The sequence below is a fragment of the Coccinella septempunctata genome, chromosome 2 (assembly GCF_907165205.1).
Source record: "Coccinella septempunctata chromosome 2, icCocSept1.1, whole genome shotgun sequence".
Taxonomy (NCBI): domain Eukaryota; kingdom Metazoa; phylum Arthropoda; class Insecta; order Coleoptera; family Coccinellidae; genus Coccinella; species Coccinella septempunctata.
In genome coordinates, this window is record NC_058190.1 from 39829092 (window position 1) to 39848429 (window position 19338).

The window sequence follows — 19338 nt, forward strand, 5'->3', positions numbered from 1 at the left end:
ATGCAGATTTCCAATTGTTATTCAACGAAAATCTCATCATGTAGATCTACTTAATCCATTTGCTCGCCTCCACGGGGCCGCACTCTGTTATTTCCATTAACATGAATCCCCAGGGTCCTCCGCAATCCCCTCATTATACGTAATTTCGCATTATCGAATTAAAAATCAACTAGCTACACTGGGATCCAGGAAATTTAATTGAATGTTTATTCTTGTCCATATCTGGCAAAATTGTTTTATTACTATTGTAACTTTTCGGGGGCAGATAGAGTGAGATTATGATGAATGTATGTTTTTATAGGCTGAATGAAGATTTGAGTAGATTTTCACGTGAAAACATTTGGCTGAAAATACAGGGCGAGTCTTGTACAAATATTTTAACAGAAGATTCTTGAGGTCAGAAGAAACAAATTTTTTCTACACAATTTTTACCGATTCGGCCCTGATAAAAGGAATAGCCATTTATAATGAGCATTGCCACCCCTGGAAAAACAAAATAACCTTAAAAATAACTATAATAGGGAATACTCCTTCTGACGAAAATGATGTATTTTTTATGAAATATCTTTGAAGCGTCACATTTTGAAATAACCATTTCAACCGTTTCCCAAAAAAAAATTATTTTAAGTACATAAAAATGAAAAATAGAAATGGATATTTAAACTAAGCGTTTTGTCTTTATTGCACAAGTTGGCAACATCGACTGAAATATGCGTTGATAATAAAGGACAACAAATACACTATCTTGATGAGATAGACAAAGATGGCTGTCTATGAAGTCTGCGACGAACGAGGAAGGTGGTAAAATTTTATGAGATTTTTATGGCCGGTTGCTGTTGAGGCTCGCCAGTGAGTACACGCCTTATGATGACTGTGAATCAACAGCTGATATTTTATAAAGAAGCCATTGTTCTTTTTATTTTCTAGAAGGCGCTGTTGCCAAATCGTGAACTAGATACGAAGCTATTTAAATTTTAAAACCTCATATTTTAAGAATGATTTTGAATAGTTTCCGCGGTGCATTTAAAAAATTCATGAATGAAACTCATAATTATTCAGTTTGAACTTGCATATGCTGTGATAACCCAAATTGGGAAGAATTCCCTAATGGGGAGTCTGTGACACTACACATCTGTAGATCTTTTGAACAGAGTTGTATTCAGCCAAAGTACCCAACTTTTCAAATTTCACAGATACTTTTTAATTTGTAAACATCAAATCACTCGAAAACGGCGCCTTATACGAGAAAATATGAAGAATACTTTTATTTTACAAAAGGGTCTAATATTTATCAGAAAGCGTCCAATTTTTTCAAGGGTTGGGTTCTTGAATTTTTGGTATGTCCGTATTGGTCAAAATGAGATAACTGGAAGACGTGGGTGATATCTTGTGTTCGAAAAAGATTCATTAATTGAATGACAGATTCATTTCATTCGATAAAACCGTTTGTGAGATTATACGGTTTTTGGACAGCCTGTATCTTTTAAACCAAGCCGATTCGGAAAGAATGGTGAAGGAAAAGAGTGTTTCTTTTAACCCCAAGATAGCTTCCTCACCAGAAGCGCCAATTTCCCAGTGAAACTGAAAGAATGCTCCACAATTCTTAAACTAGAGAATGTCATTTCATTATATTTAACGTCAAGATTTCATTAAACCATGGACAAATTGGATATTTTTTCCACATTTCAATTTAATATTTCCTGAGGTCAATTTCGAATTAAATTGCTTGAAGTGAATATAAAAGCACAATGGTACGTATGTTTGAATTGATAATTTATTGGGCATTCAAAAAATACTAGTAAAATCTTTCTGAATAAATTGTGCGAGAAAAATTTGGGTGTAGTTCAGTGTAATGGGTATAGAATTCCTCAGTGTAAGTGGGGCATGGTACAGTCTTGGTGGCAAGAGGATTCAAAATTATCTCTCGTGGAGGGAACCCAATTTCGCTTAAAGACACCATCCGCCGGTTGAGACGTGCAACACTGCACTGTACTGATGAGGGACAATAATCTCGAAACCGGTCTACAGTTTGTGTTCATAAAATTCAGCCTCTCTACGCTGATTCATGACTAGCACGCATGACTATTATTTGAATTGTCGTCTGCATTTTAGAGAAAAATTTTGCCATTTTTGGAATCAATTTGAGATGAAGAAATTAATATAGTCAGAAATTGTCCCCATAGCATTTGAGAAATGCCGTAAAAGCTGCAAAAAGATGTTCACTGGTTTTTCTGTGATAACTTACTATGTTCATATTCCATAGTTTTTTAGGTAACACACTGGGATAGTTCTCGTTTTACCACCATACTGATGGTTCACTTTTTGATTTTGTGCTCAAAATCCAACGACCTGCATGCTATACAAGCTTAAAATATTCTTCAGATACAGAACATCAATCTTCGAGTCTACTTCTCGACTATTATTACGAACGTTTTCATTATTTCTTTGAAAATCCTTTGTGATTCTGATAAATTCTATACTTCAAAATTCTTCAGAACAAAATTACTTCAAATTCAACCTATTTCTCGAAACGAGCAGCTTTCTGGCATGACGTTTTTTTTCAAAACATCAGAGAATCAAGTCACCGCGCTGAAGCTCATATAGAACGAGGCTTCAAATATAATCGTTATTGATTTTCTCCCTAATTAAAATCACGTTTCGTAAGCTCCCGATTGGGACAACTTTCAGGTCAGTTAAATTGAAAATTTAATTGGATTAGTGCCCCATTTCTTATTCGAGAGCTAGATAGTGAATGTTGAAAAGCATAACGAGTAAAATATAAAATATCTGCGAAAATTTACTCTGCATACTCAGTGAAAGTTAGAAATTAAGAATAATTTCCTCATCCTGATTTTTGTTGGCACCCAACCCTACTAATTTCTATTTAACTCTAGTTGAGGTTGATTAAATAATTTTTTGACGACGAGGAATAAAAATTTGAAATGTATAACTTTATATAACCTTCAGGAATAATCAAGAAAAATTAGGATTGAGATTTGAAAAATTATTATCGATGAAGTTATATTTCAAATTTGGGACACGCTGTACATCATTTCTTGGTTCAAAAAAAGCACAATTTGAAATACTAATCGACCTGTCTGAGCATATTCACAACAATAAAACTTTCTTTGGTATACTTAATTCATTCCGAGCTAGAGACTACATATATGTAAGTATACACTGCTCAAAAAAATCAACGCACATTATGAAAATCTCAAATTTATTCTACAACTGAAGGTGTTCTCAATGATAATTATTTTTATCAGAATTATGCATGCATATGTTATCCACTTTCAACGGTTTTCTTCAATACAGATGTTTTTTCCCAGCAGGAATAAAAAAAGATGATATCAGATTTTGAATGTATTGGCTCCATTCTAAAATCAGTAGTTCTCGATCAATTCTAGTGATCAATAGTTTTTTTTTCGTTTGATTTTCTACACTCGATCGCTATGCAACGCGAAACACGCAATTTGACCCAAGAGGAATGTGCCCAAGCGGTAGTTTTGCGAGAAGAAGGGTGAACATACACAAGAATTGCAGAAAGGTTTGGAGTTTCCCATACAAGTGTGTCCAGAATGTTGCAACGATTCAGGGAGACAGGTATGAATGTCCGAAGACCAGGACAGGGTAGACCACGGGTAACAAGTGCCATTCAAGAACGTTACTTGAGAGTTTCTTCGTTGAGACAACGGTTTGCAACCGCTCGCCTCCTTCAAATTCAGCTTGAGCAAACTCATGAGGTGCAAATTAGCACTCAGACAATGAGAAATCGCCTCAGAGAATATGATTCAAGGCCTCGTGTTGCGGCAAGAGGCCCAGCTCTTACCCCAGCGTTTGGATTTTGAGAGAGAGCATATCCATTGGGTAGAGGCCGATTGGGAGAGAGTTCTCTTCACAGATGAGTCTAGATTCTGCCTCTACCATTGTGATCGACGTTCCCTTGTATACAGACGTCCACATGAAAGATATGCTCAGTGCAATTTCCCGAATACTACTGGTTTCGGGGGAGGATCGATTATGGTATGGGGTGGAATATCTTTGACTGCTCGCACAGACCTAGTGGTCGTTGATAATGGAGCTATGAATGCTGATAAGTATATAAGCAACATTCTTGAAGAGCATGTAGTGCCATTTGCCCCATACATTGATGAACATTTCATTTTTATGGACGATAATGCCAGACCCCATCGTGCGCGCATCGTTCAGGAGTACCTTGAAGAGGTTGAAGTCTCTCGAATTGAATGGCCAGCAAGAAGTCCAGATCTCTTCTTTTTCATAAGATTCGGTGAAATCCTGAATTTTCCATTTAATGTGTCTTGTTTCGTTCAAAACCTTCCCGAGAGAACATAAGAAATAAGTTATAAAGTCAATGTAGAGTTAACTTTCATTAAAATTGAGATTTTCAGAATGTGCGTTAATTTTTTTGCGCAGTGTATTATGTTCTGATTGGCATGAATGGATCATTGAGTGAACTCTTACTTTTTGCACGTTTGAATGTCCCGTTTAATTGTCACCCACCTGTTATCGATCCTATTATATCATTGCTTTGAAAATTAGTGATTCCAAAACGAAAACACTTCGATCTATTCCGAACAAAGGGCAATACTTCCTTTTGTATGCGCCTGAATGCATCTAAAATAATTCCATTACCGATGTAATTGCCCTTTGCTGTTCCATGAACGATCTCTATCGAGACCCGTCATTGCCTTCAAATTGTCGAACAAGGTGAAAACAACTGATCAAGCACCATTATCGGAGTCGGTAGTGATTTATTGAAGCAACTGCACTACTTCCAAACCCCGTCTATTATCTTTGTTGTTGTGTCTGTATCTTTGTTCAGGAATTCTTCACTAAGGAGTTTTTCTTCGAAGATCAATAGCATATAAAAATGAAAAATATGAATTTAGTTTAATGTCCTGCTAATGGTTTCTTTCTCCATTAATTATCTAACGTTTAAGATGAAAAAATATTTCGGTATAAGTATAATTTTGTCACGAATTGCCAACTTTTAAAATCCATCACGAAACTAGCGAAATTTTTTGTATTATGATTGTATCCCATGACTAGAAATTGCTCATATTTCCGCATGTACGAACAAACAAACATTACAAGTTGAATGAGAGCTTCAAGTAAACATCCAATTCCAATGTTTATACGATAATGATAGTTGGAATAGCTTATAATCATTCATTATTTCTCACCAACGATTTCATATTATTATCCTACAAAAACTCAGTATTTCTTCTAAATTGGATACGGATAATAAATATTCTTCTTTTATGTTCAGAATTTTACTCAACCAAAAACATCACAAATTGAAGTTATTACCCATAAACTCAAATTTTGAATCATTATACTGATTAATGAGGCGTTTTTCGATTCATTCCATTTATGATCTTTTTCATTTCACCCCTTTCTGAACTTGAGTACAAAGGTTCCAATTGAAATCAAGATGAAAGCATTATATCTGTTGTTCTTTCTGTGCATATTGACATTCACATATGGTTGGGTGTCTACAGGTATAACTGATAAGAAAAAAATGAAAGGTACTCAACTTTTCTATAAAACATCCCATGCATTCTTTCCCACAGAAATTCATCCACATCGACTATTTATTATTGTTAGTACAATAACTACATGTCTAATATTTCATTTCCTTGTGATATCATATTCCTATTATCCTATGGAAAACGAAAGTAGGATACAATACATATTTTCAGTTTGTCAAATGATTTTTTTTTTTATTAAAACTGAGTTTGACGACTGAAGGAGGCTCTCTTAGTGTACCAATGATTATAGATCATCCATACAAAAGATTTTTACATGGATACCTACTCCCCACTGGTGGAGAATAAAACACTTATTTTTTTTTTTTTGGTTTCATTTTCAGGAATTAAAATGACTACTTTTCTTAAATGATCTGACCATTGCACCTTGCGTTAGTTGGAAATGTGTTTTTTGCTCAGATTTTATTTTTTATTGAGGTAAATTAATATTCGATTGTTTAAGGACATCCCAATCAATGTTGGACAGAAGAGGTGGGCTATGTTGACATTGGAAAGAAAAAAAACATACCGAAGAGATGTGCCGAATTATCTTGTGAAAAAAACGGACGATATATAATTCAGGGGTAATAATATTGAAATAATTAAAAATATTTTTATGATAAAAAAAATTGGAGGATAGATCAGTTTGTTGAATACTAGGTACTGCTTCGTTTATAGTTCATTGTTTTCGATTTGTATATTACAGGAGAGAGGTTAATTAATTGATGAAATTTTGTGGTCGATATTGTTCATATTTTAACTGATCTTGAAGAAAAATGAAGATTCAAAGAAACCTCTTGATTCTTATATTTTACAGATGCGGAGCTATACATGTTCAACCGAAGTGCCAAGTGAAGAAAGGAGATCAGTCCAAACCATATCCAGATTGCTGCTTCAAAATAAAATGTTAATCGCAACAATGCACGAATTTCAAAACATTCTGTACTATATTTGTGTTAAATCAACATGGTCCGATTATATTGCTCTGCTACATAGATTAAAGAGTTAGGTTAGGTTAGGTTAACCTAAACCCTAACCTAATTCATCTACCCCACCTTAATTATAGTTTTATCATAGTTAGCTCCATAGTTTCTTGACTAGCCTTTATAATGAGAACATTCAACCTCGAAACGTTGACTTAGTCGATAAAAAAAAGAAGAATACACTGTCCTACTGCATAATAGTGTCTTATTTTTTTAATTCTGTAATGAATCTCATCAGTATAAAGGGAATTAAAAACGTAACTTATCTTATCACATCATACAGGGTGAGTCTTTGACTAAGCTAAGCCTCCTCATACGGCTGAGCACCAAAATTCACAATCACATACATTTCTGAGCTATCATAATTTTCATTAATAAATTAAAAACATCCGTTTTAGAACGACTGGAATAGATATTCAGATGAAAATCCTCCGATTCAAACTCTGTTCAATCTCCGAGAGGTATTATACAGAGTAGGCCATTGAAAACGAAACAGACTAGATTACAGACGAAATAAATTTTTTCGATAGAAATGCTCGGACAGGTCGATTTCTGTTTCGAGGGGGACAACTTAAGATGTAGGTTACGGACGCATAGCGCTTCAACCCTTGCTACTACAACCCTCACCCCCAATTTTTGAATAGGGAAGATGGGGTGAGTGATACCTCATTTGAAAGGTATTTTTATACTGATTTCGGCACAGTAATTGTTTTTTCATTTTATGCATTAGTTCTCGAAATATTCTTGACTAAGTATTTGAAAATGAAGTGGTGTTTTCATGGCACTTGTAGTGTTTTTTTGTGAAAAATCGACATTTTGAGCTTCAAAACAACCATGACTGTGGCTTCCTTCCAATCCACTGACATAGAAATCTTTAATCAAGATGTCGAACAAACAAAGCGTATTGCGAAGGAGCTCAATCTTGCTGAAACTCAATCTAAATTATCTTCGATATAATAATAATAATAATAAGTGTTTTCTCAGTTGGCTTCAATAATGTTTTCATTTTGTTGATTATTGAATTCATATCTTTTTCAAATTCTCGATAATTTTTTATTTATTACGAACAGATCATTAAGTTGGCTTACTGGTTCTTTGACATGTGAATTATTCTTAGTTTTGAATCGAGACTTATATGTGTTCTAATTCATTGTTCGACATGGTTTATTCAATTGCAGAGCGGGTGGAAATAATTTCACTTTTTTTTGCAAACAATCAATGTGCGAATAGAACCGCAATTCTTCAATCAACTTGTGGCTTCAAAGGAAGCCACAGTCATGGTTGTTTTGAAGCTCAAAATGTCGATTTTTCACAAAAAAACACTACAAGTGCCATGAAAACACCACTTCATTTTCAAATACTTAGTTAAGAATATTTCGAGAACTACTGCATAAAATGAAAAAACAATTACTGTGCTGAAATCAGTATAAAAATACCTTTCAAATGAGTTATCACTCACCCCATCTTCCCTATTCAAAAATTGGGGGAGAGGGTTGTAGTAGCAAGGGTTGAAGCGCTATGCGTCCGTAACCTACATCTTAAGTTGTCCCCCTCGAAACAGAAATCGACCTGTCCGAGCATTTCTATCGAAAAAATTTTTTTCGTCTGTAATCTCGTCTGTTTCGTTTTCAAATGGCCACCCTGTATATTCATTAGATAGCGTCCAACTTAGTTTCAAGATCTCTTCATAAACTTTTTGGGGTTTTCACTCCCAATCTCTGAAACAAAATCAATTAAAAATGAAATCAACGATTTGCTCCTGCGTAAATTCTTGCACTAATTTGTCAGGAGCAAATTAACTAGAAAAAATTGTTGCCTGACAATGAACTCAAAATAAATAACGTTGAAATTATAATTCTTCGTAACGTTTCGGAGTCTATATCAGACTCCTTCATCAGACGGAAAAATCTACTTTTGAAAATCTTCTGAATTGTCGCTTTTTGTCTGACATTAATTGTCAACACACAGAAACAGAGACTGCACAGAAACGTTGATTCATTTAATTTTGAAATTACCGGATGACAGTTCCTTCTTTAGTAAATTGATCCAAATATGATCTATTCCTATCGAACAATTTGCCAAATTATTATCTTGATCTAATAGAATACACGTAGACTCTTTAATTTTTCGTTTAAAATGGTCTGGTTCTGTCATTAAAACTTTAGTGTTGTCCCAATCCATCATGTGGTCTCCCGTATTAGAACAAATGTGATCTGCGATTTGTGATCGATTAATTTCTCTATTTTTAATATTATTTTTATGTTCGCGTTTTCTTATTTCTAGAGGTCTGGACGTTTCACCTGTATAAGTTTTACCACAAATACAGGGTATGTTGTAAATACAATTTTTTGATTTTGTTTTTCGTTCAAAGGTTTAGTTTTTGTTAATATAGATCTTAAATCATTTTGCGTTTTAAAAACAGTTCGTATGTTGAACTTCGAACCGATTCTTCTTATTTTTTCTGAAAGGCCATTAACATAAGGAATTACATTCAACAAATTTGGTTGTTCTTGACGGTTTGTTGGTTGTTCCTGATCATTATTACGATTTTGGTTAGTCATTTTTCTCTCTAAATTTAATATTGTTTTTTCAATAAAATTTTTTGGGTATTGATTATCCCTAAGAAAATGTTTAATGAAGTCAACTTCATTATTTCTAATTTCGGGTGTAGATGAAATTAAATTAGCTCTACAATAAAGTGTTTTAATGATACCTCTTTTGATACTTACTTGGTGATTGGAATAAGAGTTGGGTTCTTCGAATTTTAGGTATTTTATGGTACGTAATGGTCATAATGAGAAAACTAGAAGTCGTGGGTGATATCTTGTGTTCGTAAAAGATTCATCAAATAAATGAAAAAATTATATTCCGAAATTCATTTCGTTTGATGAAACCGTTTGTGAGATAAAACTTAAAATAACATTTTTATGGTTTTTCAACAGCCTGTATCTTTCAAACCCAGAGGATTGGGAAGAAATGGTAAAGGAAAAAAGTGTTTCTTTTGACCTCGAGAATCTACGGTTAAAATATTTATACGAGTCAAAGATTCACCCTGTATATTCCTAGAAATTCATTAATACTGGGTGTTCTGTCGTCTAACCCAGTAACTTTCACTTAGCCTTCTTGGAGCTTCTTAGAGCTCCAAAACTGAAGGGCGAGCTGAAGATGAGGACAACCGTTCTGATGGAGGGTAAACGGACCTGCACTACAGTGCACTGTAACCCCCTTTGAAACTATTAAGAAACCTTAACCCATACCTGAAGTTACCAATTATGATTGCGAAACACGTGCAGTGGTTAAGAACTCTTTGTGTAAATCAGCTCTTTTGGTTCATATTTGCTTCACTATCCTAGATTACGACGATTATGACGAATTATGGATATTCATCTATGTTTTCAGTGGAAACAGATGGATATTCGCCAAATAGATTGTATATTCAGTTAATGCGTAATGGATATACAGTGCTGTCTGCTAACAGAAATTGATTCCATTGCGCTCGTTGTTATTTCGCCACTGATGAAATTTTTAATTGCTTCGGCAGACAAGTTAATGTGACAGCTAACCACACCGCCAGATGGCGACACGCTGCACCGCACTGTTTTTCTCTCGCACAAATTCGACGATCTTGTATCCCCCCAAATTTCCTCATCGATTCCGAATTAATGAACAGGAAAACCACCCATGATATCGATTTAACTCAAGGTATACATTCATGGCATGACAACGCTAAATCCAAATCGAGAAACCCGATATTTTGAAGGAATTTTCTTCGAATATTTCCGCACACGAAATCAGATCGGCGTGCGCAGCCTAAGCATTATAATTCGTGGCTAATTTGATTTGGGTTGAACCGAAAACGTCGCTTTTTCCACGTGGATCGGATTGCGTGGACGTTGATGGCATGATCACGTGTGAGAAAATTGTTACAGGAGAGTGCGTTATCGAGAACCCGGGTTCGATAAAATCGCGAATAAATTACAGGACATTGTGTACAGAGTGGGTATACTAGAGGAGGAGAGGCAATTATTTTCATAGAGTTAGTCTGGGGTGAATTGTGGTGTTACATGCTTATTCATTCGTGTTGTAATTGGATAGAACATTGGCATAAAAACACTGAAAATCTCGACCTGAATTTTTAATTCCTATAATATGCCCTACACTACACTCCCCTCTGAAAGTATAGAGGGAAAAGGTTACTCCAATTACATTTTATAATGTTCAGGTGAAATATCAGGTGTTGCAAGAAAAATTTTCTCGTTCTGTAATGCAAGCATACAGTGTGGTCCAAGTCCAACGATAAGTTAACACCTCGTTTTTCCGGTTTTGAAATGAAAATGTTGAACATCGCTCGGACTCGTCAATTTTTGATTCGAGGGGGAACAGTTTTCCGCTCTTTGCATCCCCGTAACTGCAATTCCTATCGGGGGGGAGCACAACTTATATTTTATTCAATATACCATCATAGCATACACATTTCAGTTACTTACATATTATTTACAGAATTCCCAGAACCCCAACTAAAAAAAAAATTTCTTCATAATATGGTCTCTTTATGACACAATATACGAATTGACTAATGAATGAACAAAACACTCACAACAGGTTTCATAGAACTTTGACTTTCCAAACAACAATTTGACAGTCACTCGATACCCAAAACGGAATCAATAAAACCTGTGCATTTCTGAATATATTGAAGCAGTAGCAATTATAATCTTCGAATGGACGTAAAAAAGTCATAATTTCTCCTTAATTGACCCTTCATACAAGGTATGCTTCCTGCATACAACAATTTACGTGGATGAACAGTTCTCAATCGACTTGAAGTAAAATTTTCATTGCAAATGGTGCAGTCACCAAATTTTATCCACTTCGTAGAACTGAAAATAAATATGAACGAGTCACATGTTACCAGTTTTAATACTTACATTTTCATTTTCCTTTTTATTTGATCTACAGTTTTCCACCATACAATAATTTTCGAACGATATTTTAAAGTTTTCACCAAGAAATCAGACAAAAATTTCAATAATCAGCAACTGGAATGAGCATCTCACAAAATTTCGTATGTCCCTCGAATTGATATTTTAATTAATCTTAGGACCTTGAAACACATTTGAAACACAGATGGCGCTCACATCACTTTAGTCGCTTCGTTTCCCATCTTTCTACACTATAATCTTTGGTGATTAGTTTATTAAATGCAGAAAATGGGCACCATTCACTTCTATGCAGTAATATAAGTTTTGCTGAAAACTTTGACATATATTATTCAAGATTTCTGCAGTAATTTGACGGCATTTTAGGATTTAGGACCACATTAATTATTTTTGGTAGAGAAGATCTTCTATATTATAAAAAAACTTCTGCAAAACCCCAGCTGAATATAGGACAGCTCCTTTTTGAAAAACTCAAGATAGCAACTGATACTGATACTCGACTACTAACCAACTAATTTTGAGCCAAGAATTTGTCTTCTTGTGTTCCGTTTCAATCTCAGAACAGGAAATTTATGTAGTTTGTATAATTACAATAATCTTCAACCAATCCGATCTATACAGAGATATTAATTGGAGATAACAAGAACAAGTTCAAGGTCTACATCCCCAAAACACATAAACCTCATCTCTCATAACGACCCAAGACTAGTCTCCATAACTAATCACATTCTGAACAAGATACACAATTCAACGGGATTAACTTAATTTGCAACAAATCGAGATCTACGAGGAGTTATGAATAGAGCTGCTTTCAGGTGCTTGTCTTGGGATCACACAGAACCATTTCATGTGTTACGCTCAATGTTGTATACGCAGTAATTTGAGGTAACGATGTTCTCGTGACATAAGTGTGGATTCATTGTATCTTCATGAATTCACCCGAAATGAGATTTTGAATTGATGTGGCTGATGAGGATCCATAATTAAACTGGAGAAACTTAACTACATGATTTCCACTATGAAGAGTTTTTCACCATTTTTCGTGTTTAGTTGTCCAGAAGCTCCTGCATGTCTGCAGTTGATCCATCAATGTCTGAATGTGGATCAGATCTAGGGTAAAAAAATTATTCAGACTGCTCAAACCGTGTTGTTGCCTATTATTTCTACTATTCAGAAGCAAAGCAACGATCAATGGTTTTCCATGCCTAAGTTTTATATGCAAAAATCTACTGGAAAAAATCTAACTTCTGCTTTTTGAGTTTGTCTTTTGTAATCAAATCATTATTAATTATTTATCTATATAAGGGTATGAGTTAATGGGATTCTTATGTTAAACTGGTTCCCAGTTGATTGAATATTTCTTCTGAAGAGGTTTTATTCAAAAAAAACCTTACCATTTTCAATTTTTCCATTATGTAGTATAATGATACTACAATTTGCCCATCCTGTACATAATGATGTACAGGGTGGGCAAATTTCGATGTTTTAGCACTACAGCTTTTAAACCAGTGGAGATAGACAAAATCTGATACCCCATTCTCGTTCTCTTTTTTCGAGAAACTTACAATAGTAGTAGTGATTTTTGGACACTTTCTTTTGTTTTTGAGTTACAAGCAAAAATTGGAAAAATGGCGATTTCGAATTAACTTTATATCTCCGCTAATACTGATGATAGAGCTCTGGAATTGAAACATTATACAGGCACTTTTTTAAGTGGAATCCAGTGGCGTGCTTGCCTTTTTAGCAGGAATTTTAATTACGAAGCTATGACCCAAAGTTATGTTTTTTTAAATGGGAACACCAGATTTCTGTGCAATTTTCTGAAAGCTTAATTCTTACTGATTTCAAAAATATATAACATCATATAATTTGTATCAATAATCAATATAAACAATAGAAAATGGTCAAAAACCTTTCTTTCTCAATATTTCTATGGTTTCAACTTTTGACGAGCACAGAAAAATAGAGCTTCCTATAACAAGAGCAGTCCCCTTCCGGAAATGTCATTCTTTCTATACTTTTTACCAATTTTCACAAAATTTGAATCTTGGAGAAATTGAGTAAGAAGCATAGAAATGAAAGGACTAATATAAGGAGACTGTGGTAATGATAAGATGCTACATTTTTCTATTCTCATCAAAAGTTGAAACCATAGAAATATTGAGAAAAAAGGTTTTTGACCATTTTTTATTATTTATATTAATACAAACCATATGATGTTATATATTTTTGAAATCAGTAAAAATTAAGGATTCAAAAAATTGAACAGAAATCTAAAAAAACATAACTTTGGGTCATAGCTCCATAATTAAACATTCTGCTAAAGAGGCAAGCACGCCACTGGATTCTACTCAAAAAAGTGCCTGTATAATGTTTCAATTTCAGAACTCTATCATCAGTATTAGCAGAGATATAAATTTATTTCGAAATCGCCATTTTTCCAATTTTCGCTTATAACTCGAAAACAAAAGAAGGTGGCCAAAAATGACTACTCCTCTTATTAGTATCTCAGAAAAAGAGACCGAGAATGGGGTATCAGATTTTGTCTATCTCCACTGGTTTAAAAGCTGTAGTGCTAAAACATCGAAATTTGCCCACCCTGTACATGGTGGGCAAAATTGTTGATACCTGAACTACAACTTTTTAACCCAACGAGATAGAGGAAAATGAATGTGCCATTCATGTCGTCCCTTTTTGAGAAACTAATAATGCCATGTACCGCATTCCTCTAACTTGTTTTTGAGTTATAGGCCAAAATTTAAATTTGGGCGATTTCAGTTTTGGTCATTATCTCAGTTTCTGTTTGTGCTAGGATGTTGAAATGAAAACATTATACAGACACTGTTTTGATAGCTCTCCAGTGGCTTACTATGATTTTTTATGACAGGTTTATTTGCTGAGTTATAACACAGAGTTGTATTTTTCTTATGAAAACAGTAGTTTAAAATGACTCAGAAAGAATCGCCATTTTTCTACGGTTTCAGAAACATATCATACATCGCCCTCAGTCTTCCTAAGTCATTTCAAACTACTGTTTTCATAAGAAAAAACACATCTTTATGTTATAGTCCAGCAAATATACCTGTTGGAAAAAATTCAAGTATGCCACTGGATGGCTATCAAAAACGTGTCTCTATAATGTTTTCATTTCAACATCCTAGCTTAAACAGAAACGGAGATAATGACCTAAGTTGAAATTTCAATTTTACCCTTCAACTCGAAAACAAAAGAAGATAGAGGGCAGCAGTTGATTGCATTATTAGTTTGTCGAAGAAAGACGACCGTAATGTGCCATGCATTTTCCTCTATCTTGTTGGATTGAAAAAGTTTTAGTTCAGGTATAACCAATTTTGCCCACCCTGTACAGGTTATTTATAAGGGGAACATCAAGTTGGATAAAAACTCAAGAATTTTAAATTTCAAACTATATTTTGTATCGTTTCGGTGGATTCTACATAAAAGATAGGTTCTAATTACCTCCACAGGGTTTCAGAAATTCAGAGGAAATCGCAACTTTCAGTTCTACGTTCTATCCTGTATACCAGGGCTGCTCAGACTTGAATCGCTTGCGATCTACTTCAATATTGTCAAACTCTGATCGATCGACTGTGAGAAACTACAAGTATATGTAATGTAGGAAGGTATACAAAGTGAGTCTTTGACTCGTGCAAATATTTGAGCAAAAGATTCTTGAAGTCAAAAGAAACACTTTTCTCCTATACCATATTTTCCGATTCATCCCTGATGAAAATATATATCCAGCTGTGCCACCCCTGGAAAAACAAAATCACCTTCAGCTGAATCTGTGAGACTACAACTACATATCTGTGGATCTTTCAAACAGAGTTGTATTTAGCCAAGGTTTGATAATGATGCCAACCTTACTCCGTTCTAGTTACATGAAAATTATTTCATGGCCAACCGAGTGCTTCTATAAAAACGAGTGGTGTTTACCTATATTCTTTGTTGACCTTAAAAATGCTGAAAATACATGCGCAAAATTATATATTTTGTAATTTGATTCCAATTGAAGAAAAGCATGTATTTTTTGGTCAAGTATCAAATTTAAAACCTATAACACAACGAAAAGCCGAAAATTTTTCAGTGGAATATCTGGCTGAATCACCCGGTGTACACAACAATTTCCCTATGACGAGCGATTCCGGTCTATTATCGGTATCTGGTTCAGTCAGCCCTTACTATACGGATTCTGTCCAATTTGCGTGTTCTATTTCGGCATGTCTCGCAACGATTCACATATTGGGTCAAGGATTACCGCAGACAGATGCCGCTGTCCCGAAACTCCCCTGTCGGGCACCCTTCTGTGATGGTTTTCTGGAATTCCATTTGGGAATCCAGGACGCACTATCCTCATAGACCGACAATGGGGTAAACAGCTAGTTCCGACAGCTGTGAAAGCTTTTCACCCTGGCATTATTAGAAATTGCATTTGGAAATTTCACTGTATTTACGGCTTTATTTTTCCTTTAGATTTTTCCGAGAACTATACAGGGTGAGTCTTCGACTCGTACAAATATTTTAACAGTGGATTTTTCAGGTCAAAAGAAACCCTTGTTTTCTATACCATTTTTTCCGATTCGGCCCTGTTAAAAAGATATAGCCATTTTAAGTAATGAGCTATACAGGGTGTATTTGAAGGTGAGGCTTTTTTCAACAGAAGGTAGAACAGGTCAAAATGAAACGTTCCGCCAAAAATTACCAATACAAAACTTTGAAAATGACAAAGTTGAAAAAAAATTGAAAATGATTACTGAAATAGATCCTAATACGACCCTAGACCGTTTGTTAGCTGAATTATCGCAAAGCAGTGGGAAAAACTTATCTCCTGATTCGACCATGTGGTTTCGTTCGTATATTGGCTCGTTCGATATTTACGTGGTAATGAAAATGGAAACTTAGGATTGCCGAATTGTCCTCATTATTTTTTAGTAACTTACACGATTTTATGAAATGGCTCATTTCGATACCAACTGACAGAAGAGATTTAGGACACACATGTAAAAAATAAAATAATACTTCAAAATCTCACCAATAAAATTCGTCTAAATTATTCACGAATTTCTTCACAATGGGCATCTCAATCTTCTTATTCAAGCATTCCAACAATCGACCTAAAAATGGGATGCAATGGGGAACATCATAGCATTTTTTCAACATAACTAACATAAGCACTTTCAAGAAACTGCCTAGATTTTCAAAATTTTTTTTCACCCTAAATTGCACGATACAATTCTCTCAAAAGTGACCTGATGCATCTAATCCGATAAACTTGGTACTGAACCATTGTCCAGACATATGTTTATGTTTTGTTTCGTTTTTGCGATGCCGGAGTCACCTTCCACAGTCCTGTATCTCAGCAATCTTGGATATTTTATATGGAAAATTTTTGGTTGAATGACTTATTTTGATGAGTTCTACCTTCTGTCAAAAAAAAGCTTCACCTTTGGAAACACCCTGTATATGCCACCCCTGGAGAAACAATGGAGAAACAAAATTCTCTTCAGAATAACTAGCTAAATTTATGACACTACACATCTGTGGATCTTTTAAACAGAGTTGCATTCAGTCAAGGTACCCAATTTTCCGAATATCACAGATATTCTTCATTTTTGAACATCAAATTACTCGAAAACCGCGCATTCTACGAGTTATTTTACAAAACGTTCAAATATTCGTTAGTTAGCGTGCAACTTAGTTTCAAGAGTTGAGTTCTTCAAATTTTTGATATTTCTATGGTACGTAATGGTCATAATGAGAAAACTGGAAAACGTGGGAGATATCTTGTGTTCGAAAAAGGTTCATCAAATAAACGAAAAACTTCATTTCATTCGATAAAACCGTTCGAGATATAGAACTAAAAATAACAAATTTTATATGGTTTTTCAACAACCTGTATCTTCCGAACCAAGCCGATTCGGAAAAAATGGTAAATGAATGAAAAAAATATTTCTTTTGACCTCAAGAATCTACTGTTAAAATATTTGCACCCTGTATAGAATATTTATAGAGAGGCTTATATTGGGAATATATCAAAATCATTCACACCATATTCCAAACGAGGACCCTCTACTCAAGGTTTATCATCGTGACGTATCAGCTCCGTAAGTCACTGACGACTTCCTAAGATGATCTTTCTTTTTTTATTATAATTATTGGTCAAAGCCATTAAACATTCTTCCTTTTCCTAGTTTTCAGTACTTTCTTGGACTAGAGTAGTAAAAATTTAATTGATTTATCTCTCATCCACTGATTCGACTAACTCGTGAAATGATCTGCAGCAACTCCTGTGACTTATACAATAAACAACGTTTTTGCATAAAAGATGAAGGCCTTTCAAATAATCTCCTTTCTAACTTTCCCCATTGTCTATGTTACGCCACTGCTAACAGACAGAGTTCTGTCAGTGAGCATAACATTGCCACCTTCTACGTCATCACCCTTCGATTCGGTTTGGAACCCTTACCTTTGCTAAGTATATTTTCTTCCTTGATAAAATGAGAGATCATTTGAAACTGTATGTTGTAATTTTATGAAATGTGTTTCTTGTTTTATGTTTCTTCCATGTGCGGCTTGCCTTAGACTTCTCAGATTCACGTGAAATGGGCACATCTTTATTTGAACGCCCCAAAATGACCCCGGCAATAAATCTTTCAAAGAGCAAAAAACACGTGCACCATCAGCAGTTTGCTACGACCGGAAATCGTTACAGCTTCCGGTAGATACTGGGAAAAAATTAGGAAAGATGAATCTGTATGCAGCTCGCGACGGAGTTTGGCGTGCAAGTGGATTACAAATATGCTGCGGATTTCGAAGATAATTTATCTTCGTGAGATGTGGACAGGGTGACGGGCACGATTCGTTTGTATCGTGTCCTTTGCAGTAAACACTGGAAATGTATGAACTTCGATCAATTTGCTCCGAACGTGTTCTGGTATCGGGAGTCAACAATCTATGGATTCTATAATGCAATACCAACAGAGTGAGTTTTCTTCGACAAAAAGGAAAATCCAGTATCCAAGATATCAGAAAATTTTATCTGAAATAAAGAGAAAATAATAAAATTAGATTCAATATATCAGATTGACCTACGGTAGAACCAAGCATAATTTCAATGTCAAAATATTTTATTACTCGACATATTCTCCCCTTAATTGGATACTTTCATTACAGCGAACCTGCAACGTCGCTAGACCTTTCAAAAAAAATGTTTCTTCTTGCTCTGCAAACCAGACACCAGACGTCTACAGCTTTTATCACCTCCAAGTTGGAGGAAATTTTACGACCTTTTAAACTTATTTTCAGTTGAGGAAAGAGATGATAGTCGGATGTAGCCAAATCTGGTGAATAAGGAGGGGTGTTCCAGTAATTGAAACTTAATTACGAATGTTTTGCATGGCAACATTAGATTTGTGTGCAGGGGCGTTGTCCTGCAAAAACAAACGAACTTTGGATAGCTTTCCGCGTCTTTTCTCTTTAATTTTTTTCCGTAGAGTGGTCAGTAATATCGGATAGTAATCATCGGTTATTGTTCTACCCTTATCCACAAAATCAATCATGATTACTCCATGGTAATCCCAAAAAACTGAAGCAAGAACTTTTCCAGCAGAATTTTGGACATGAAAGTTCTTAGGTCTTGGAGAACCAGATTGTCGCCATTCCATCGATTGTTGCTTTGTTTCTGGATCGTAGAAATGTACCCAAGTCTCATCCATAGTAACAATTCGGTTCAAAAAGTCTACATTGTTTTCAAATCGAGCACAGATCCAACGCGATGCTTCTACCCTTGCACGCTTTTGGTCAACATTCAAACATTTTTGGATCCATTTTGCGGCAATTTTTCTCATG

At 34.9% G+C, this 19338-nt stretch overlaps 2 protein-coding genes across 3 annotated transcripts in view; one reads left to right on the forward strand and one right to left on the reverse strand.

Moving 5' to 3' along the window:
* LOC123306744 (sodium/calcium exchanger 3) overlaps positions 1-19338 on the reverse strand; it is a 144845-nt gene that overhangs the window by 61611 nt on the left and 63896 nt on the right. The gene's annotated exons all lie outside the window — the stretch shown is intronic.
* On the forward strand, positions 5366-6532 carry LOC123306747 (U-scoloptoxin(16)-Ssd1a-like). The gene is made up of 3 exons (XM_044888869.1): positions 5366-5549; positions 6013-6133; positions 6367-6532. The coding sequence occupies exons 1-3, from the start codon at positions 5456-5458 to the stop codon at positions 6458-6460; spliced, it is 309 nt and encodes a 102-aa protein (XP_044744804.1). The 5' UTR covers positions 5366-5455; the 3' UTR covers positions 6461-6532.